This window comes from Lampetra planeri, chromosome 44, assembly GCF_965212315.1.
Source record: "Lampetra planeri chromosome 44, kcLamPlan1.2.h2, whole genome shotgun sequence".
Classification (NCBI taxonomy): domain Eukaryota; kingdom Metazoa; phylum Chordata; class Hyperoartia; order Petromyzontiformes; family Petromyzontidae; genus Lampetra; species Lampetra planeri.
Genome location: NC_136150.1, coordinates 664,274 through 688,345, shown reverse-complemented (window position 1 = coordinate 688,345; position 24,072 = coordinate 664,274). Strand labels below are relative to the sequence as shown.

General features: G+C 47.4%; 1 protein-coding gene across 1 annotated transcript in view; it reads left to right on the top strand.

Moving 5' to 3' along the window:
* LOC144732752 (uncharacterized) overlaps positions 1-24,072 on the top strand; it is a 270,676-nt gene that overhangs the window by 42,221 nt on the left and 204,383 nt on the right. The window contains exon 2 of the mRNA XM_078614329.1: positions 12,798-15,468. Within this exon, the coding sequence (XP_078470455.1) occupies positions 12,798-15,468 (2,671 nt within the window). The remainder of the gene's footprint in view (positions 1-12,797; positions 15,469-24,072) is intronic.

Sequence of the window (24,072 nt, the reverse complement as noted above, 5' to 3'; positions counted from 1 at the left end):
CGACGTTTTGATCGCAACACAAGCAATCGTCATCAGGAGAACGAGTAACGGTGGATGTGTTAGTGTGAGACATTTAACCTGTTAATATGAAGACATTTAACCTGTTCATGTAAAACCAGAGAATCGAAAATAACTACTAGCATCGGAAGGTAGGATGGAAACATCACAGCCAGTTATGACTTAAACTGGTTAATAACGTCCTTCAAATGATTGCTCAGTTTGTACCCATCCTCTAGGTTGAAATCGTGTCTGTGTCTATGTATATGGATGGCTTCATGAACGCATCTTTGTTGATAGCCAGTGGGCTTGCAAAGTACCTTCGTCTTAGAGAAATCAATTTCGTGTGAGCCCACCGCATTCAAACAATGATCAGCCACGGCCGAGGTATTGGTCTTACCGTGTTTCAGATCTGCCTTATGTTCACGAACACGGTCCGAGAGATGTCACTTAGTTTCCCCAATGTAACTGCTGCCGCAGACACAGCTTAGTTTGTAGACGCCGGTGTATTGCATATCAGGGACCACATCCTTCACAGATGGGATCAAATCACGAATTTTGCGTAATATGTTAATTCGTTGTCCTCGATGTGGCGGTGGCTCTGCGATATTACATTGACATGCAAATTTCTCACATTAACATATCTAGCTCCGCCCACTTCGATTATGACCCTTGGGTTACGCCCATTTCAAACCTTTCAAACATCCTGCCTCAGCAGCTTTCCCGCTATTTTTTCTCCTGATGACGATTGCTTGTGTTGTGATCGAAACGTCGTAGTTTTTGTGATTTTGTTTGTTATTTTATTTGAAGCTATCTACGTGACTTTACCGAAATACCCAAGCATATGAATTCCTGCAGTCACGAAAGTCATTATAAAATAATAATTGTTAATACTTTAGTGCATTTCCTGTCTTTGGCATTCGCATAGCGCAAGTCTACCACGAAGGCGCAATATTTCATAGACATTGTCTGCTGTCGCTTCACAGTTGGTGGTGATGGTTCTGTGTGTAAACCCAATTGAGTAATAATAAAAACAGAAGTCCCAATGTCTCCGTTTATTCACTTAAAAAATACAGTTTGTGTTTGACTTATTTGAGATACATTAACCATACAGAACCCTTATCTAAGTGACTTTGTCATCATCACTATCAACCATGAGCAATCCACTGCTTGATAAAGGCCTCCCCAAATCATTGCTACTGTCACTGTTAACAAATTATTATTTTTAAACCACATAAAAAGTAAGCAATTGAATACAATACAAAAGTAAAATGATAACCGTAGGAGGTATGCAAATCACAAAAATATAACTCCACATGAGCAGAGATTTGGTTTTAATGCAATGTAAGCTGGAGAGATAACAATACTTTTAAATGGCCCATCCCACAATTATCTTATCGGTGTTTCTATCATCTTTGGACATGGCTTGCCTCGAGCACTTACTCTCTCTTAGAGTAAAACAATCCGGAGAAGCATTAGACCGACTCACCAAAATAATTGGCTGCTTCTACTAAGTGGCTGAACATAAAACGAAAAGGGAAAGAATATGAGCACGCGAACAGCACAGACATGAGGACTGGAGGGATTCTGGACAGCATTATGGAATAAGAGGATACATTGATTATTTCTGTCATTTATTGCAGTGGAATAACAATAGAGCCATAGTCCATATAACAAACTCATAATTCATCAATGACAATGATTTTTAAAGAAACACGTATATATTGTAATTGGTGAAGTTTTGTGCAATTATTCAGTGGATACGAGTTGGAGACTGAACTTTAGGCCATGGGGTCTGATCAAAATTAAATGGTGAAAATGAGTTCTGATCACCAGTTATTTTAATTGGCATATGAGTGGTTACCGAATAGTATATATATATTCTTTGGGTTATTCAGTAAATATGTTTTCACCTGATGACGATTGATTGTGTTGTGATCGAAACGTCGTGATATTTGTATTATTTTTCTATCTACGTGGCTTTACCGAAACACCCAAAGAATATGAATTCCTGCAGTCACGAAAGCTTTAAGTCAAGTAGATATTTAGTCACATACAAACGCTTCAGTCAAACCACGTCTAACTAAAGAAGCTAATTAGTATTAAAAGTAAAATTGTAAAATGTTGCTGGCAAAGAGCATTTTGGTGACAGCTGTTGTCGTGAGGTCAGAGAAAATAGCTCTGCTATTACTCGGCTATCATAGCTCAGGACAAAATAAATAAACAGAAAATTTGTGTTCTTGACATATCCGTCTCCACATAAAATATATTAAATATCTCTCACACAAGCCATGAGCCGCACGGCCTTGTGGGAGCGCATAATTTAAACAACTAGACTGGTTTAAACATTCCATGTCTCATCAGTAGTCAGGCTCGCTTGAACCAATGCTGGCGAACTGCCGATCTCACAGGCAAGGAAGCACCCACTCTTTAATATTTGGGGATCCTAGGTTCTACAACAGACCAGGACAGATGAGTTTGATTCCACACCAAGTTGGGCGAAATTCGTAGCAAGTTTCACCACGTGGTGATCTCTCTCTCACCACGTGGTGATCTCTATTACAATAGCGCTCACCACGTGGTGATCTCGCTTACAATGGCGCTCACCACGTGGTGATCTCGCTTACAATAGCGCTCACCACGTGGTGATCTCTATTACAATGGCGCTCACCACGTGGTGTACGCTATTACAATAGCGCTTTCCACGTGAGCAAGATTTGCATAGTAATGCTCTATAACCTTCACAATGTTTTTTTACACTATTACGAAGCTATGCGAATATAAAGACGACCTCTTAACTGGAACAGTATTCACACTCGAAGCTGCAAGCAGTAACTTCGATGCTAACTGTGTGGGAAATGTAAGATGCGCCACTAGTTATATATTTTATATTATATTATGTCGCGCCGAACTAGGACCCCCGAATCGTAAGGAGAGGGTCCTTGTCTGTAAGATTGGCAGTTCGCCACCATTGTTTCAAGCGAGCTTCGCTATGCTGATGATTCACTGTGATTTGAAACCGGCCCAGAGTTATGCTTATCTTGAAATGATGCTGGTGAAAGTATGCACTGCTAGAAGGCGATGCAGCTGATGGGTCATGTAAGAAATACTTTTATTGTTGATGTGGGGAGAAGGATATGTGACGGAGACGTGGCTTATTTATGTTGTCATTGAGATAGAGTCGGTTTGCCGCGATAAATACAATTTTCACAATGCGATACTTTATTACATTTCACGATAAGATGATTATTATCGCAAAATCTTATTCACACAACTTCATTGTACTTGATGCACAAACAACACATGACTATTACCGATCTGCTGGGCACTCAACATAAGCCTGCCATAAATCTCCCAATAATTGCAATTTTACAACCTATAACAGATCTTGACTTAAAGCTTTCGTGACTGCAGGAATTATTTTTCTTTTGGATCTTTTGGTCAAGTCACGAAGATAGGTTCAAAGAAAATAACAAAAAACTACGACGTTTCGATCACAACACAAGCGGTTGTCATCAGGAAAAGGGGATTAGCTTCTAAAGGCAAACTGTTTATAAAGGTTAGAAATGGGCGTCGCACAAATGTCAGCAGAATGGGCGGGGCAGCTAATGTTAATGTAAGTGACTTTACCGAAAGACTCAAAGAATATAACCTATAACACAAATAAAGGACACACTGTCAGTTACAAACTACATAAGTACGTGAACCGCACAAGTTAGGTTGCTATTATAACCGCTATACTCTCAATTACTCACGGTCGCTTTTTTCAAAAGCGGTGCATCAGCGGGTTAGAACTTTGTTTTTCCTCAATTATTATTTTGAACTTTGAATTCCCCGTGACGTCATAAATACCTCTGTCAAGGAATAACATATCTCCCCAATTAGTTAAATGTGTAACAACATGATCAAGTCGTGACAACATTTTGCTGAATGGACGATGCGGTTTGGAATATGATGATGTTGCATTATTATCCACAAACCCTGGCATGCAGGAGTGGCAGATTCCTGGCACAGGGCGACCACTCTGAGCTCCAATGTGTTTGCCTTCCTCCTCGCTTCATTTCATTCTTATCGGCTGTCCAATAACGCAGGAGAACATGTGTTCTAGACATTACATATCAATAGCGATTATAATTATAATGAAGTACATTTCCTAAACGTACAATGTGAGAGCTTGTAGATGAGGCAGCGTTTGTTTTGCGTGTAAATGACCTGAAATAAAGCAATGTAGGAACCCCATCAATAAAACGAATACACGGTTACCAAGAAAAGCGCGCAAAATCCTATAGAAACATTAGAATGCTAAACCTTACCATCAATGACGGCTTAAACGGTGTAACCATATGCACTGCATTACACTCAGAATTATGTTGAAGGTTGCTAGGATTTGGATTTTTTTTTATTCTCTTTAACTTTTTTATTTAAATTCCTTGTTATGACATTGAAATGCCTTTTAACAAATGCCATCTGGGGTCACACACGTTTATAATTTGTTCATTATCAACTTTCCTTTCCTCTCTGATTGCTTCAGTTTGTACACAAAACACACGCAATCACAAGACAATGTACCAGCGGCAATACTAACACAAATACATCTGACCAATAAATTACAGGTTACGGTGGTCGGTGCTATTAAGGCAATAGCTGTTTTACAAATATATATGGGCCGTCATTTAATCGGCTGTTAAATATTTTCTACAAATATTGTAGTTGTTGATTTGACAAAAAAAAACAAATGGCCTATTATTGAAAGTAATACGTCTATCTTTTTTGTGGGATGTCAGTAGTGCGAGATATATTTTATTTGCATCAGGTGGACGGGCCCAATAAGCTGTTATGCTCTATTTTATGGACGGTACAGATGTCACTGCATGGTACAGATCTCAGTCCCAACCATGGTTATACATCGATTGCGATACACACGGCAAATATCTGTACACACCAGTATTTATAGTACTTATCCCATGGAGAAATTGGCCCTTCACATGAACCAGTGTGGAATTTCAGAATCGCTAATAGGGAGGAATGAGCAATGCACAAACCCTTGTTAACATGAGAACACGTTGACACTCTGTAAGTTGCGTAACGTCCAGGCATCGGAGCCATGGTGCTTGTTGACCTCTTATCAATTCTCTTTCTGCATGAAAACCGTGTGCCCCGTGTGCAGAAACGGTTTGGGCTCAATGGACTTCACAAATGTCTATTTAATGGCAAATAAACACAGGGGGTTCTCGCTATGAATTTTCAATTAGAAAAATAATAATAATTTGAGTTTCTAACGCACCGCCGCCGCCAGCACCACACGGCGTTGGCTCGCTCGCGAGGAGACAGAGAACGAGGAGGAACCGCAGACGAGCAGGAAGTGCAGTCCCCACGCGGCGCGGTGAGCCGGGGGCCAAATTACCCCCCCTGATCTCCGGTCCTGTGTCTATCGAGGTGTCATTGGCAAATTGGTGAGCGTTTACATGCGGGAGGAAACCGGAGTGTTCGGAGAAAACCCCACGGCGTGCGAGGGGGAAAACGCTCTGTCCCAGACAGATGGAATCGGCGGAGTCCACATTTGCCACCCTGGCCTCTCATAGCAAGCCAGGGTATTGGCTCCTTCGTGTGATTCACCAACCTGCGCCTTCACAGTCGTTGGCCTACAGGCGTGCAACCACCGCCGCAAGGCTATTAAAGTATTTTAAATGCCAGCATTTTATAAAATGGCAACGTTACGATGAATCGGAGACTTGCGTGCGCTGTGTTGACACGGGCAACGTTTTCCTACAGCGCACCGATGAATGCTCCTGAAACAAGGGGGTAGGAATGCAACGTCTGCTGCAGTCGCAGATCGAAAGGTGAAGCCTTTTAATGATGTTCCCGTCGGCTTTTCAGTCTCGGGCTGCGCACATTGTTCACGGCGCTTTTTGACCACCGTGTTCAAACTGTGTAACGAATGTGCAGGACGCACTTAACAAGCTGTAGCCAGGGTTACCCAATCGTTGAAGCCTCCGATGTACGTCTCGATTTTACAAAGTGATTTACCGCACGTCTCATTGGTTACACCATCACTTCACGACCACAGGGTCGACAATCGCCTTCTGTTTTTACTGCGCCGGAAAAAATCTCATCCCAACTTCGCCTCTACATGACCAAGTCGGCATCGTAGCGCAGTGGTAACGCTTGTACGTCTCACTGCAAGATGGACCTGGGTGCGATTCCGGGAGTTGGCATGTTCTCCCCGCGGTTCTGCATGGGTTTCATTCGGTTCTCCGGTCACACCCAATGGCATTAAAAAGCAAGCCTGCGATGCGACTCCTCGTGGCCAAACACCACGTTAAAATCAATTATAATCAAACTACATGTGCTGAATCGTTTCAATCAGGTAGGTAATACGTTAATTACACATTAATAATTATGAAACCTGTGTACATATAGATACAGTCTGCATGTCATGTACCTGTGTGTTCAATGCAGACAGGTTCAGTAAATCACTTATGCGGTGTTAACCTGTGGTGTTAGACACTAAAGAATACATTACCACGTAGATCACAACACACCGCTGATTTTATTTCCGTCTAGGCAGCAATTAAATGCTGACTTTACAGAATCTATGTATGTATGTACGTCGCCAACCGTGATAATCAGGTGTGGGGAAGGACAACAAACTAAACAAAAAAAATTGTACTAAAGAAATACGTTTTAAATCTGCATTTAAACGTGCATAGCTCCAGCAGCTTCCTCATATCTAAAGGAAGAGCGTTCCAGACGGCCGCAGAAGCGAAACTCAAAGCACCGCGCAATGCATTGACGGTCTTTGTTCCACGCTTAGCAAGGTTCGCATTTCTTTTTCAAGTCAACACTTCTCAAGATGGTGTTGACCTTATATCTCGGAAAATGTATCTTACCTCTCCCCCGCCCCGGCCCTCTCAACCAACTCGCCTTCCACACCCCACGCTCCAGCACCTGGGGGCTTGGACAGCCAGCGCTCACCCAAGCCGGGCATCCCCTGGACAAGAGACCTTTGGCCAGAGTGGCCTCCATTTGTTCATTATTGTTTTTAAACTATTAATTAATTAATTTCGTTGACTTACAGTGAGTGGGGAAGGAGGGAGCTAATGTTCAAGGGGAAAACGAGGGTGCCAAGTGAAATGTATTTCTGGTCATAGTTGGTCAATAATATATTCGCTAACAAGTCCAATTACGCGACATTCTGCCCGAACAAACTTTTTTAAATCGCAAAGAGCAAGGTGCACAGTGTGAGCTCATATCTGGCAGACATCGGTGCGTTATCCACCGTGTCGTATTAATTCCCAACAGCAGGTGTGGCCGGTAGTGTTAATGCGAGCACATTGGCATAAGCAGAGCGCTTACATTTAGCACGCCCGTGGCGGAGAACGTGTCGTTGTCATCTGCATATTAGCGGCTTTTACATCGTTACTGGAACTCTCGGCCCTCGCGAGTAGATACGTGTGGCGTGTTTATACGGTGGATAGAGGCTGTTTTTGCAAAACTCCCTTAGGAAAGTGAATAAAATGCGAATGTTAAAAACCACATCGGGGGCCGTCTCTAAGTTGGCCCACAGACTAATAGGAGGAGTGCTTGGCACGGCGATCAAAACCAACGCAGTGGAGACAAAGGTGGCAGAATGTGTCCCCGAACCCCTGCGTGCGCTGTGCCAGCCTTAATTGGTACATGGAAACAGTGCCTCTGCCAAAAGTCCTACCACGATCAAAGTAAACACTTTGAGTGCGTAGTGGAAGCGCAGTGGTAAGCGCCGCTGCACTGCGTGTCCAATAAGAGTGGCCTCCCCGAGGTTGACTCGGCTTCAAATTAGGACACTCTGTCCTTCTCCGATAGCGCAGAAGTAGTTTCAATCCTGAAGAACACTGCGTGATGAATAAATAATATCGGGGTAAAGCACAGCCCGCGATGACACGTGAGGTGCGTACGCAGGCTGAGCAAAGACGTGGTTAGTAGCATCTCGAAGCATCCAGCAGCATCCCACTCCCTTGCGTGACGCTACGCTGAGGGAGCCGTACGACCGCTTGTTCCTGCTCGCATGATGTAGTTGCGTTCGCTCAATCGCGTTATTTCCAATTCGCATCCGCGTTATAAAAAATGTGTTACCTCATACGATCATTGCGTTCTATCTAATTCGCGTCATGAAAACAACACGTGGCGTTATAGGAGAACAGACTTACCTGGTGCAGTGTGTAAACATCGGCACTGGGGAGACAAAGGCGGCCGGGCTTGGTCTTGGCCACCCACACCCTCGTGTGCCGTGCGAACCTTCATCGGTGCTCGCTATAACAGCCCTTGCCCCAACAACCTGTCCAGGCTATATGGGGGTTCTTTGTCCTCTGCCTTAAGTGGGGACTTGTCAAGTGCCAAGTGTTAAATCTGCTCAGTGTAATCTGCCCAAAACTCAACCCTGACTAAGTAAATAATGATACGTAAGAGGTGTTTTGGGTTAGATCGCGTAAAAATATAAATATGTCGTTTAAACCTGCCACCACCCGACACAGCCTATGTGTTAAACTAAATAATTATAGTTTAAAAAATGAAACTATTTTGTTAACCTATAACGTGCATATTGTGTGTGGTACGTTTTCAAGTAAGTTTCTGAATATTTTCAATATTAAATCCAGGAAAGCTTCCACTTTCCTCACAACGTTGAGTTATGATTGCAATATATTTTCGATTCCTCATGTGATAGTGTTTTTGTTCAGTCGACTTGGGTTTGCTGCTCTTTAATTTATTTGTTTTTTCTCATTTCTGTGACCCAGGTCACTCTCGCAAAATGAAACTCATCCTGGCCTCTTGAATTCTCACCAAAACAAACTTGAACTTTGAACTTACAGTAGGTCACCACTGCCGAGTGCTGAACTGTGCATTTGAACTCCTGTGCGACAGCCGTAATTGGCTGACATTGGGTGAAATGGCTATGGTCTTCTTGATGGCATATCAGCTCATCACAAAGTTACCACACAATCCCATCCCCAATTAGCAGGCTTTTGCAACTCAATTCGTTTATTTTTAAACTGAAAATACATTTATTGAATGGTAAAATAGAGAGTTATGTGGAAAATAACCACGCTGCAGTGTAGTTTGCACGTTACGATCTACAGATAGACGGATAAATAGGCGGATGGACCGACACAATTTTCAGATTATACGTGGGATTATTATATCATATGCATTCATGAAAATATGGAAACATCGGTCACTCCGGTAATGACAAATTGTTGTAGATAGATCGAAGGCTCGTGCAAACCGAGGCACATGGAGTGGTGTACAAATGTCACTGGCCAGTCTGCTGAACGCATCAGCTCCCCCCTGTCCGACTTCTCAAAATGTCAACGTGCAAAATGACGGTAGGCTTATGCAAATGAAGTACGGCATTGCGAGTTGATCTATGACCTATCGCCTGGGAGTACGTCGAGGGCCGTCTTGAGCGAGACGTCGAGTCTGATTTGACGGATTTGAAAAATAAGAATAGGCTTTCCCCTTCCTGGCAACAAAGCAGGTGTTAAGATGTTCAAACGCCAAATAAGATTCCTTTTGCAAAGGAATCAAGTCACTCGGAGTGCTCAGTTTTGTTGTGCTGATGGCTATGATTAGACAACAGCGTGTTTAGATCTCCACCTCAGGACCAGCTGGTTCCACCAGCCCACAGGGGATTATTGTGTCCGTCCGTCGTGCATCCAAAAATGGGAGGGGTGGGGCTGGGTGGAGAAGGGGGGGTGGGGCTGGGTAGAGAAGGGAGGGTGGGGAGGGACTGGGTGGGGAGAGTGGGGAGGGGCTGGGCGGGGTGGGGAGGGGCTGGTCACCCCGTGGTGCCCTTATAAAATTCAACGTCTAACCTACTCACGCCGGCTTGTGCCCGCCCTCACAGTCGGCCATATTTTCGAAATACACCACGCCGCCGTTGACCCTGGCCATTGACCGAGCAACCCAACGTTCCTACCAGCTCCCTCCGCAGGAATGTGTTTCCCTCTCTCAATCGGCTTCTGTTTGCCTTTTTATTTGTTCCTCCCATTGGCCCGTTATACTGCAGTTGTTTTGGCACGTATAATTCCTCCACCGAGTAGAAATTCTTCATGTTGGTTTTATTTTAATCTCTTTTTGAATAGGCCTTCATGTTGATGTTCACCAATGCATGTGTTTTTAAAACGGTTCATATTCAGTGCTCTGTCCTTCACGTCCAGAGTCCGTAGCTGCCGTCTTGTCCATCCTCACATTTCCTGTCTTCATCTTCATGTCCACAAGACCGTTCCTTGAACACTACAAACTTTTAAACGCTTTAAGGAGTTTAGATTAGGTGTTATTGTTCCAAGAAACATTTTATTCTGAATCAAAATACGATGTACATTACCAGTAATCTGTCTGGGTTGTCTTCTATTCTCGGTAAGAACGAAATTGCGCTGGTATCATTTTGTTTGCAATAAATATACCAAGCAACATTCGAGAAAAATTGTCTTAACATAGTTGCTAAGCCAAGGGGTTGCCAAATTGGTTAATAGTATTCACAATAGATATTTATTTATTTATTTTACGAAACACGGATTTTTCTACACAATATTTAAAATTGTGTGTTTCACGGTGATGTGCTCAACGGGAGCGGGGTGGGTTGCCCTGGCTCCGTGAAATGCACCCACGCTGACATCTCTCAGAATGTCCGTAAATCTAAAATGCAGTTGGCTCTGCTATTAGATCGGATTAAAGGAAGTGTAATTCCGCAAATGCCAAAGGACCTTTGACTAAGGCTTGTCATGCCTGCATTGAGGGTATTGTAAGAGAAAGGTTAAGCCAAGGCAATACGTGGTAACGGAACGCAACAATACGGCTTCTTCGCTAAACTGCCAAGAGCTGTTCATTTAGAATTAGCGGCTTCGGAGGATATTTTTAGAAATATTTTTCACATTTTTGCAGTAATCCTTTGTGTCGGTAACCAACCACGTGCATAGGTTAAGACTGCAAAAATATAAAAACTCCATCCGCACTGCAATGTACAAGATATGAATTATATGCCCGAGCACATTGATGGACCGAGTTAATTCTCCCTTGAAGGGAACTATTTAGTCACATGCCAACGTTTTGTTAAGGCCATTGTGAGTTGTGAATAACTTGCATAAACCATCAAGAGCAAAGATAACAATCCCCTGTATAGTCTCAACAGACTGTTGGGGCAAGTGCTGTTAGCGAGCACCTATGGAGGCCGACATGGCACACGAGGCGGTGGGTGACCAACACTACGCCCGGCCACCTTTGTCTTCGCAAGTTCTGATGTTTGCACACTACGCCGGGTGCCAATTCAAGGCTAAGTCAACCTAAAAGAAGGCTCAATTAAATTATTCGCAGCACGCTAACCGCTACACTAATGCTAGCCACTAAACCAAACGCAAACGTGATAACATCCATGGAGTGTGAAAATATGTTTTAATCAATCGATTTGTTACACTGACAACTCTTTGATCGCCACTCACAGTGCGTCACGTTGGGTGAAAATATTGAGTCGAACATGAAACACAGGTGGGGGAATTCAATGACGAGAGTATTTTGAGTGAATTGAAAGGGAAGACAGTGGTGTGGCAGACGGCTTTTACAGACAGTGCGGTAACAGCTCCTAATATTCTCAGGGACAAAGCATATAAAGGAGTTTGTCAAATTTGGGGGATTTTTTTTGAGCTAGCGGTGCTATACTTCTAAAATCGGACTCGTTGTTTTTAATGTTATAGGAGTTGTTAAAAAAAAACACTTGGACTCTTGATACCACGCCCGTTGCTCCTCAGGGAAAACAAGAACGGTAAACTCGGGCACCGCCCGCATGTTACTTTATTGTCGGTTTTGTTTGGTGGCATTATTCCACCTCCCGCTCCCCCCTCTCTTCCATCTCCTTCCACTTCCTTCGTCTTTTGCCGTCGATGGTCGCTCCCTTGCACTGCGGTCGGGGGGCAAGCCCCATGTGCCTCCAAGCGGCCCCTCATTTGAGGGAGTAACGCTCCGGGTTCCTTACACGATCATGGCCTGCGTTTCCCTCTTTGATGTCTGTTTTGGGTTCTTGAAAAGAATAGAATAATGGAAAAATTGTTGTCTCTCTGTTTGTATATTGCGTGTCTCTCCGGGTGTACCTCGTTGTCTCTCTGTAAATCTCGGAGGCATGCAGAGAGGACACCCTCACTGTGCACACGACTCGAAAAATCCCCGCGTTGTATTTTATGAATACGCTGCGGGAAACAAGTAGCGGCACAGGCACGCACACGTTGGAAGCGAAATGTGTGCATCGTGCAGACTTTCATGTTGTGCTGTGATACTCTCCACCAAATGGGGTTATGTCTCCAAACTCGGTGCTACTTCTATACCAGTGCAGGAGTATATCATGAAGCTGAGCCAGAACATGTCTGGTATATAGTTCTGTACTTCTCATATTCACAGCCAAATAATTTGTGAGGATCCTTCATAGTAGACTTGAACTCTTCCTTCAAAAGGAACTATTTTCACTGGGATAATGTCCAAAAGAGCTAGGACATTATTTTTATTTTTGAGTCCTGTGCCCATAAATACATTGAGACTATTCACGTCTTCTTTATTTCAGATTTTTTTCTGATCTTATTGTGATTTCCTCTTGACGTGAAAATGTCTCCGTAGAAAGGGAATTGGTCAAACATCTGAATGCGGGATGGTCACAGTAGGACCAGCAGGATGGTCACCGTTCGGAATGTTTGTCTTGACGTGGCAATGCGCATGCGACGTTTCAGCTGGCAGCGCCGCGGGTATTCGGTACTAACCGTGGATCGCTTTCTCGGCTTGCGCAGATGACGGTGGAGATCCCGGAGAACTCGCCGGTGGGGACGCCGGTGGTGCGCGTGCAGGCCAGCGACCCCGACGAGGGCGAGAACGGAAAGGTCCAGTACCGCCTCGCATCCTGGTCGTCCTCCTCCTCGTCGTCCCAGCCGATACCTCCGATGTCGTCGTCGCTGTTGTCTCTCGCATCATCGTCCTCGTTGACGCCCTCGTCCTCCTCCTCCTCCTCCTCGTCGCCGCCGTCGTCGGCCAAGCCTCGTCGACGGCCGGACACGGCTCTGTTCTGGCTGGATTCGTCATCGGGCCTCGTCGTCGTGTGGGGCCTGCTGGACCGCGAGGAGGCGGACATCCACCGCTTGGTCATCGTGGCGACGGACTGTGCGCCTTCGCGACCGGCGAGTGCCACGGCCACGCTCACCATCATCGTGGGTGACGAGAACGACACGCCGCCCGAGATCGAACTGCGCATCATCGCCCGCACCGAGGGGGACGCCGTGACGGCCGAGGACGCGGACGACGACGACGACGGCGGCGACGGCGAGGTGAGAGGAACGGCTTCGGCGGCGACGGTCGTCGTCTCGGAAGCGTCCCCTCCGGGCTTCCCCATCGCGCTCATCTCGGTGTCGGACCGCGACTCTGGCAGCGGCGGCGTCGTCTCTCTGTCCATCTCCCTCGACGGCGACGAGGAAAGCGCCGGCAAGGACGACAGGGATGAGGCCGGTGCCGCCGCCGCCGACCTGCCGTTCCGGGTCCGGCGCCTCCCGCCGTCGCCCGACCGCTACCTGCTGGAGACGGGCGTGGGGCTGGACAGAGAGCGGCGCGAGAGACACGTCGTGCGCGTCGTGGCCAAGGACTCGGGCGTGCCGCGCCTTTCCAGCACGGCCGTCGTGTTCGTGCGCGTCGCGGACGCCAACGACAACCCGCCCGCGTTCCCGCGCCTAGTCTACGAGACCGCCGTCGCGGAGAACGGCCCGCCGGGCCTGCGTGTCGCCTCGGTGACGGCGACGGACGCCGACGTGGGCAAGAACGGCGCCGTCGTCTATTCCATCGAAAGGGTGATCGCCCTGAGGATGGGCGCCGGAGGGGCCGACGCGGCCGGAGGCGGCGACGCGACCGCCTCCCGGACCGCCGACGCCGCCGGCACCGTGCGCCCCCCTACCGTCGTACGGCCCTCGTTGTCGGCCTTCCGCATCGAGCTCACGACGGGCCTGGTGACTGCCTCGCAGAGCCTCGACCGGGAGGACGCCCCCGGCGGCTACGCTCTCGCCGTGGTCGCGAGCGACCGGGGCGTCCCGCCGCTCTCGGCGACGGCCACCGTGATCGTGCGCATCCTCGACCGCAACGACAATGCGCCGCAGTTCGAGCTGCCCGATTTCCACTTCTACGTCCGCGAGAATCAACCGGCCGGCAACATCATCGGCCGCGTGTCCGCGTGGGACCCCGACGAGGGTGACAACGGGAAGCTGGAGTACGCGATAACCGTCGTAAACGGGGAGGAGTTCGACAAGAACGACGCCAAGCATCGCGCGGAGGTTTGGGACCAGGATCCGAACCGGCACGCGGCCGACGACGGGGAATCGACGTCGTTGTCTTCGCTGTCCTCCTCGTCGTCCCAGCAGCCGATGTTTAGTATCGATCCCGACACGGGGGTGATCCGGGCCGGGTTCTCCTTCGACCGCGAGAAGCAGCACTACTACACGCTGGAAGTGCGCGCGCGCGACCTCGACCAGACGCCCACGTCGCGCCTCAGCTCCTCGGCCCGTGTCTTCATCCACGTGGTGGATGAGGACGACAACGCCCCCGAGTTCCTCGCACCCAAGACCAACTCGACGTTCGTGTTCGTCGAGACGACGGGGGGCGCCGTGCCGGGCACCACCGTCTACCCCGTCTCAGCCATCGACCCGGACTCCCTGCCGCCCGTGCCTCGGCGCGAAGACGTGGCGGCCGCGGTCGTGGCGGCGGCGGATGAGACCAAGTCGGCATCGTCGTCGTCGGCGACGTCCACCGCCAAGTCTCCGATGGCGCCGATGCAGTACTCGATCGATGGCGGGAACCCACGGGGCCTCTTCGCCATCGACGCTCGCACGGGCCTCGTGACGGTGCGGGAGGCGCTGACGGACGAGCACGCGGGTCTGCACCGCCTGGTGCTGTGCGCCCGCGACACGCGGCACCGGGCCGTCGCGCTGCTGCACGTGTTCGCCAACGCAACGCTGGACGACGTGACGGCCGTCAACCGCCTCATCACGCGCAGCCTCGCCATGCCGCTCTCCAAGAACGTGTCCGGCCTCGGCGGGCCGTTGGGCTTCGACGACGACAGCGACGAAGATGGCAAGCAGAGCAGGCTGCTGCTCGTGGCCGCCGCCCTCGCCCTGGCGGCCGTGCTGGCCGTAGTGGCCCTGCTGGCGCTGCTGGTCGCCCTCGCGCACCACTGGTGCCGCTGCTGCTACGTCTGCCGCTGCTGCTGCCGCTACAAGAAGGAGCACCGCGGCAAGCGCAAGTTTTGCGGCGGCGGCATCGGGGGCGGCGGCGGGCTGGCACAGGCGGCCGTGGATTGGCCCATCTCCAACGACGACAAGAGCATCGGCCACGCAGGCAGGCGGGACAAGGGCGAACGCGGGATCACGGTAGCCTGCACCATCCTGGGCCACGAGGGGGCGAGGGACAAGCAAGCGTCACTCGCAGGTGAGACGGTAACAGTGAAGTTGCGCGATTTGTTGCAAAGCGCTGCGGAACAAAAGTGATTGCCCGAAAAATGCTCGCGTTGTTAAAAGAAAGACACGCTATACAGTTGTTAGTTCTGTCATTTTAAATTTAACCTTTGGCATAATCCTGGCTCTTAACTATAGCCTTAAAATGTAACACCCGTAACTACTGCACGCTGCACGCAGCAGCCCCAAGGTTGCGGCCTAGTCTAGGCTTTGCAGCACTCCCCATAAAAGTGACGTTTGTAATAAAATGTGATCATGGTGGCAGCGATCACAAATAAGGAGCGATGCGTACTTTAAATGATAGCACGGTGATTAAAGCCCACGTTTGCAATAAAAAATAGGATGCCAATCGATTTCAGTTTTGACATTAAACAAATAGGGCACGGTTTGCATATATGTTAACGCTTGAGGAATATATTATAACAGCTTTTTTCGAGCTATTAATGCTTTTATGTTCGCATTGTCTTTGTGCTATTTGCCTTTTGGCGTTCTCTGGTCTAACACTGATGAGACAAGGTCTCCGGTGTAGGCCAATCAGAGTATCAAATCGTGCTGTCTCCATGTTTTACCACAAGCGCGTGTGCTGAATGTAGATTTGATGCCTTGTGATAGGTGTCGATTTGGTATTTGAATATTTTAAGGATAAAGCCTATTCCTTTTTCGTTTCCATCAGCTTGAGGAATATACCACACTGTTGCTCTCAGAAGTAAGGTTCTTTAGGTCTTAAGTGTCCATAAAATGTTGCATTGAAGCACATTATTTAAACATTGTCGATGAGCACCAGCATTTGCTTTGCAATGGTCTTGCTTTCATTTTTCACATGCACAACAAAAACTGTGGCTATGCAATAATTGATTTGCCTAACTGCCTTCAGCAGCAGTCCATGTGATCCACAGAAGCACAGAATACATTGTTCAAGATACATGCTGTACATTAGCTTTTACGACCACGAAGCCCTTCTGTCATACCCATGTGCATTGTTCTTGCAAGCAGCCAGCCGTCTTGTTTTGCTGTACCAATGGTGAATAGAAACTATTGGGTAAAATGTTAAACAGCCCGACACTGAGGCGTTATTATCATATATCTTCTCATTCAATTCCCTCCACGGAGACACAGAAAAAGTTCAGTTGCACACTATGTCTACGTTTAACATTATTATTGCATCCATAATAGAGGCTTTTGGGTTAAATTGTAGTAATATAAATGCGTCGTTAAACCCGCCACCACCCGATGCAGCCGATTCATCAGGTGTCATTGGGTGGTGGCGAGTTATAACGACACATTAATATTCACACGATCAATGGATAATATTGGTCGTGAAAACCTACGTGTTAAACATTAGTATTGCATCTAACCTGGGATACGTGGGAACACGTGGGGAGAGCTAGCAGCCTCCCCTCCCGCCCACTTGTGCATAACCACGCCCATTCACTAACTAGCCCGGCCCACACAGTGAGTGGCCTCCCTCTCTGCTCATGGCCCTGCCGTGCTGCTCAAGGCCCCAACGACTCACTTTAAAGCCCCCCCCAACCCCCGCCATTTGCTTGATCGTGAACTCAGACACTGTATATTACAACTGGAACAAAATCCAAATGTTCACTAAATCTTTGGGACACCGGGACAGCCTCTCTGAAACTGGGGACTGCTCTGGCCAAACGAGTACTTTTCGTAGCACGAGTAAAGGTATAGTAAGGAACCTCGTGGATCCTAGTGAATTAGAAAGAAGCTAAAAACACGTCAAGAGGGCTCACTATAGATACTATAACGTCTGCTTTGAATAGTGTACTTTTAATTGTTAAGCTTGGAATGTATTATAACCTCCAAAGTAAACATCTACACTTTCCTTATATCCAAAAACATACAGGACCGAAAGACTGTGGGATAAACATCTTGGGGCCTATATGTACAGCGCTTCATCATTATAACACGGGCATAACAATTATTTACTATAAATGGTTAATTAACTAATGTATTAAATCAAATGTTGGTATGGAAATTAAGTCAGCCAGAGTCTCAGGGCAGTCTTTATTTTAAATCTTTTACGTTAAAGATCGGTATCTACAAACAGTGTACTTTACATGTTGATTTTTTCAGCCAGCATTGTAATGCTATCCTGCTACAGGCTAACGCGTGCGATGTTAATCATTGGCCCAGATAAATTAGAATAAAATCCAAACACATTAATTGTGAATAAATTAACTTAATATCTAGTTTAATAAACCTGATCGCTAGGTCCTGTGATGGTACCATTTGCTCGAACCAAACGGTTCCTGCGGACGCCGAGAACCTAGCAACGGCATTGTGACGTCACGACGTATCCGCTCGGCCAATGAGGGCGCGCGGTGCGCCGGCCAACCGAGAGTTTGCAGGATGCTACCGGCGCCTCCGATTGGCTGGTATACAGAGGGTCGTGGGTTCGACGCTTGTATATTTGGTGTTTGTGTGGATTTTTCTCCAGGTCCTCCGGTTTTTCCCTCCATATTTTGAATCATTGTGCGTTTAGAGTATTTATTTGGCTGCTATACATTTCCACGTGATAAGCCACTTCATTGAGCTATCATTTGTGACCACGTCGCTTCTAAACAAAGCGCTGTGTAGCTCAGTGGGCCTCACCTGGTAAAGTAAAAACAATATAAAGCACCCTGGACCACTGTGGAGTGTTCTGACCATTGAACGCACCGCTACTTAAGAAGCTGGGTGAGGTGACACGGTTATTCTGACTTCCTGGATCCTACCTTGAAGATTAGTTATGCCGTTTCAACGGAAACGTCGCATATATATTTGATAAATTTGTTGCCTGAAAATTTCTCTTCTAGTATATTGCAAGTACGTGTAAATTATACAACGGGTTTCAGTTTGTGAGCCATGTGATGATGATAGCTTAAGGGACAGCATGAATATAATGCTGTCCCGTCTGCCGGAGAGAGCAGGCGTAGAATGCAGGTGATATACTACAATGTGGGTTGTTGAAATATGACGATACTAGAATCTACGAATGTATAGTGAGATATATTGTCTAGGTTAATAAAATTGTGTTAATCAATATTATTGCAGATCCTGTTATTTCTTATGAAATATTTCATGTTATTTTATTAAAGGAAACAATGATTAAAGTTCAAACATGAAAAATGCAGCTTAATTATTTACATTTCATACAAATACTATGCATATGTTATGCAAATTAAAAATTTAGACTAATTGAGTGAGTAAGACCCGAGGAGCAATACGTGCAAGATGGTCAAAGTGATAATCGCCAACGTTATTCTGACAGTTTCGTCGAATCCGTGAGATGGTGAATTGGATCCGTGCCCAATAATCACCACTGTAATTTATTTTTTCAAAAAGAGCTCTAACTTAGGGGTGTCTGCACAGTGTACTGTGCAGAGCAATCGCAAAACACTTCTGGTGCATCCACTTCTCTGTGTCCATTTTTGTGCCGTTTTATAGCAATCCGCAACGATTTTAATAAACGCGGACCCACGTTGCATGAATGCTGAGTGAGAATGGGAATAAGAGTGGGCCCCATGCTACTGAGTGGGTGCCGTGCCATCTAGATTTTAGAGTGCGAGTATTTCCTTAGACACGTTCGGTACAATCTGAGCAGGCCCACGCGTCCTTCGGAGGCGACCCTTCACCCGTCCCTAGCTTCCTCCGGATGTCACGTCCTGCCAGGCAGCCAGACAAATATTAAAGTTTTTGCCCGTGGCTAGACCTTGGCAAGGGGGTGTAGAGTCAGTTACGCAATACGGCAGACAGGGCAAGATGAGCGGGAAAGGGCCGGGACGGAAGTCCCCAAGACGGACAGAGTGGACGTGGTTCAAGACGGAGCCGCCGGTGTAGGAAGGGGAGAAGGAGGAGTTCCGTTGGGAAGGAGAAGAAGGACAAGAGGTTGGGGATGAGAGGTGATGATGACGGAGGGGGAGAAGGAAGGAGCGAGCAGGATTGAGCTGCGATGGGGAGGGGCGTCTGTTTTCACAGTGGGTGGGAGAGGGGAGGGATTCAAAATGGTGGCCCTAAGCTGATTTACATAGATCCGGCGTGAATGGTGCAGATGCATTGGCACATTGTAAGTGACAGGGTCCGTTATGGGGATGTCCAAAACAACTTATTTAGAAATAAGAACTCGACTGTGTTGGTAAAACTTCCGCATCCAGCCTCCCCATCCCGAGGACATTTTCCTATATTGTAACAATCCCCACGCGAGCAGTTTGCGTTATGCAAAGTGGCACATTCTGAGAGACAACCTTGCCGCCATTTCACTGCACGTGTCGTGCGAAGCATTCCTCAAAATGAACACCACAATGACCTCCTTTCAGCTGTCTTCATCTGGTCTACGTTCATTCATTGTGGTTGTTGTTGTGATTATTCATTTTACCAGTTTGTTTGTGTACCTTGGAGAAGAGGGCAGATTGCAGTAAGGGGTGAAACAGGCCCAGTGGCTCACGCACAGTTCCATGATCCAAGTTAACATTTGAATTCCTGTTATCCTCCTATCTCGAAGCACATTTAGTAAAGGTGGATACAACTCTGGGTGTGCCTGATTTATGCGGCTGAGCTTTGGAGTTTGCAGAAATATCAACAACAAAACTAAAAGCTAAAACTAGTTTTATTTTACCAAATAAGACCCACTGAGCTATACAGCTAATTTGCAGAAGGGACTTGGCCACAAATTATCACTCAACGAAGTGGCTTATCATTGTGGGTATTTATAGCAGCCAAATACTCTAAACGTATGTTTCTAAATGTGGAGGGAAAAACCGGAGGACCCGGAGAAAAATCCACGTGACCACGGGGAGAACATGCAACTCCTAATATACAGCAGGCGTCAGGGTCGGGATCGAACCCAGGATCTCCTGTATACCAGGCGAGGAAGTTAACATCTCACCACCATGGCGCCCATAACACATTTGTACTTAGCCTGGGCCTGCCCTAGGTCAACCTCAGCCTTTAATGAGTACCCGCTGTGTGTTATCAGCACTCGGGGAGACAAAGGTGACTTGACATGGGCCTAGGAGCTCGCGAGAAGTTTGTTGGCGTGTGAATTGTGCATGTCTGTGCGTTGTTTGTGGGGTGAGGAGGGGAGCGCAATGTGTGATGCATGAGTCCTTGGCGGCTCCTGTAATAGATAAATGTTGTGAGGCTGACGATGTATTATTGAGACGTAAAATCATTTTTTTTCAACACAATAGCAGCAGGAGTCTCAGATTACATTAATTCCATAAGACTCTTACGTTTCATTTTGCACACATGGTTTCCCCGTGTCAATGCCCTTACCAGCAACGATGATGAATGTTGTGCTTATTGCTTAAGAATTATCAAAAATTCTCATTTTCAAGCAGTTAATCAAAACTAACTTTTTTTTAATTCAAGTTCTCCGCTGACAGACGACCTACCTCATGTTTCACAGCTGTGAGCAGCAAGAGATCTGTCTCTGTTCTTAATCGCAACGTAAAATGGACGAGCAGTGGGGAGCCTTCACTTCTAGTACAGCATAAAGATCTTGGGGCATTTATTTGTTTTTTTATTTTGTAAGAATTTCATCGACTTAATTATACTGTAGCATATGACACAGAGGATAATAACCCACTGAGGCAGCCTTCACAGCTCCTTACGTTTTCCAACAGCCTCGTTGCCTCAGCGAGCATGGACCGAATGATTTACAGGGTTTAAATACGTTGGCGATGATACATTAATTAAGAGACAAATATCCGCAAAACAAAAGCTACCATCTGCCAAATTAAGAAATGATGACATTCACCAAAATGTTTGTGGCAGGCTGGGAGCAGTTTGCGGAGAAATGGGGTGGTGGAGACCCACTGGCAGGAGGCGACAGGACCGACCCGTAGTATGCGTGTGTATATATATATTTATATATATATTTATATATAAATTTATATATATATTTGTATATATATTTATATATTTATATATATATTTATGTTGAACCTCTTTGGCACCATACGTAGCCAACCATGCTGATCGGACGTGCAGGGGAAGTACAACAGACTGAACACAAAAATCAGTTCCATAGGTAATGAGTTTTCAATCGAGATATAAAAGTGCGCTACTCCAGTGGCGTTTTAATATTGGCATGAAGAGCGTTCCAGGCGGCCGCAGGAGGGCATTTGAAACCCTGCGATGCGGTGACCGTCTTTGTTTGATGGCGAGCCAAACGCTGCTGCTGCTGCGAGGATGACCGGAGTTCGTGCGATGGTTTATGCTCCTTCAAGGTATCAGCAACCAATTGTGGTTCATTTGTAGCAAACATAATGCCGTCTGTAATGAGGGCAAACCAGCAGCAGCGTGTTTGCCGCTTATTGCAGAGGCCCGCGGCTCAATCAAGCAGACTGCCCTGGTTATTACTACGGGTTTACAAACCATTAAAGAGTGCCCTATGCCTAAAAGTGGACATTAATGGTCGACTGACGTTATTCGTAAAGAGTGTGCCATTTAGTGCTTTCGTCATAGTCCATATATGTCAAATGTTGAACAATTGCCTGCAAAATAGTCAATTGAATTTGCACACACATAGCAACATCACCAGCTGCTGTGAGCCACCTGCAGACGAGGCCTTGAAACACAGCAGCGCCTGCCTTGCGATAGCCTTGCGCTCTAAAGATCGGCGTGAATGCAAATTGTTCACCGAATTCATATGATGAGATAACACACGCGTACCACCGCACACGCGTGTGCACACGCTGAACAGTATCAACACTGCGTGAGTGCTGAATATTAATGCAGCAAGTGTCACACTTTGATTCAGTATTTGCTCTTGTCACGGTGGATTTTGCACTCACACAGCCTCTTCAGATTTCCCTCGAAATCTCTAAGTTAAATAACAACAGCGTTGCTTGTTTTGTTAAATCGTCGTAATAAAATAGCTGTGCACCAGTGCAAGCCTTCCTGAATCAACATATTGAACAGCAACATATCCCGGGCGTGCATTAAGCATTACAATACTGATTTAATCTGATGGTCCTGTGGTTAAAGAGTCCCGCTCATAATGTGAAGATTGCAAGTTGAAATGTCACCCCGGGTTGCCCATTATTTTCGGTAGCTACATTTCTGCCTCATGCTACGAATGCAAATGAGCGTCATCCTTTGAAAAAACACACGTTCTTGATGACGAAGACACTTTGCTAACGACACAACAGCATCTACAAAGCGTACACACGGCCAGGGCTCCCAGCCGGCACGGTCCGGGAATTGGCGCCTGTGTTCGGCTGGCAGCGGGAAATGATTCGTACCGAGCCCCGGTGTCGCTCCGTTCAATCTTTCGTCGCCGTGAACTGCACGGCTTTGACAACACACCGAGGCCGAATGAGAAATAAGTGCGGGTTTGCTCTACAGGGCGGGTGGGGAAAGTGGCGAGGGACCGCCCATGGCGAGGTGCGAGAGCGCCGTGTTGTGGGTTGGGCTGCATCTCGAGCCGCGTCCGCTCTCTCTCTCGCTCTCACTCGCGAGTTGTTGTTGTTGCTGTGGCCGCCGCGTGCGCGAGCGAGACCGCCGTACGGCGGGCGGGGCCTTCACGAGTCCCAAGTCCTGGGGGCGCCCCCCCCCCCACCCGTAGCGCGCCGCTGAACTTCTGGGACGAGAGACGCTCAAACACGTGGCTCGACCCGCATGGGCCACGCCTGGATTACAAGCGGGTGCCAGATCTCCCATTGCTGAATTAAACCCGCGGTGGCAAGCGTGGATGATGGAACTGCCAGTCACGCTCACATTTAGCCCTTGTTTAACATTTAAACGCCTGCTATCTCGAATAACAGTTTTGTCGGGTTGGATACAACTCTTGGGTGTGCCTGATTCACGGGGCAGAGCTTTGGAGTTTGCGGAAATATCAACAACCACACTAAAAACTTAGCTATGCAGCTCTTTTTCAGAAGCAACTTGGCCACAAATGATAGCTCAATGAAGTGGCTTATCACGTGGAAATGTATAGCAGCCAAATAATCTAAAAACGCATGTTTCTAAACGTGGATGGAAAAACTGGAGGGCCCGGAGAAAAATCCACGTGACCAAGGGGAGAGAGACACGAAAACTCCAAATAAACAGCAGCAGCAGCAGACGTCAGGGTCAGGATCGAACCCACGACCTCCTGTCTACCAGGCGAGCTCGTTAACATCTCATAGCCACCGTGGCGAGATGTTGCTGCTGGAACGATCTGGCTGAGAAGAATGGTGGGAGTGTGTCGACGGTAGAAAACAAGGACAACGAGCACGAGCGGCTATCAGCAGCAGTGACGCCGACAGAGCGGAGCCGATTCCTGCGCATCCACCACGAGGTCGAGAATGGCTGCCCACAGCATCCCAAGGACGGCGTGGCACGGACGATCGCACGGAGCGAGAGGCGCAGGCGGCGGCGGCGGCAGGGCGCAGGCGCGCTGGGTTCCGCCGGCGGAGCGTTGCCGCGAACGCAACTGGCCACAGGTCAGGGAAGTCAGGAATCTGGCGCGAGACGGAACGAGGTGGAGGTCTCACTCGGCCCCATCATCCCCGCACGAAGACGGGAGGGAACTGCATACACAACAATAATAAATCACGGTCACACCGACACAGGTGCCATGGTGAGATCAACT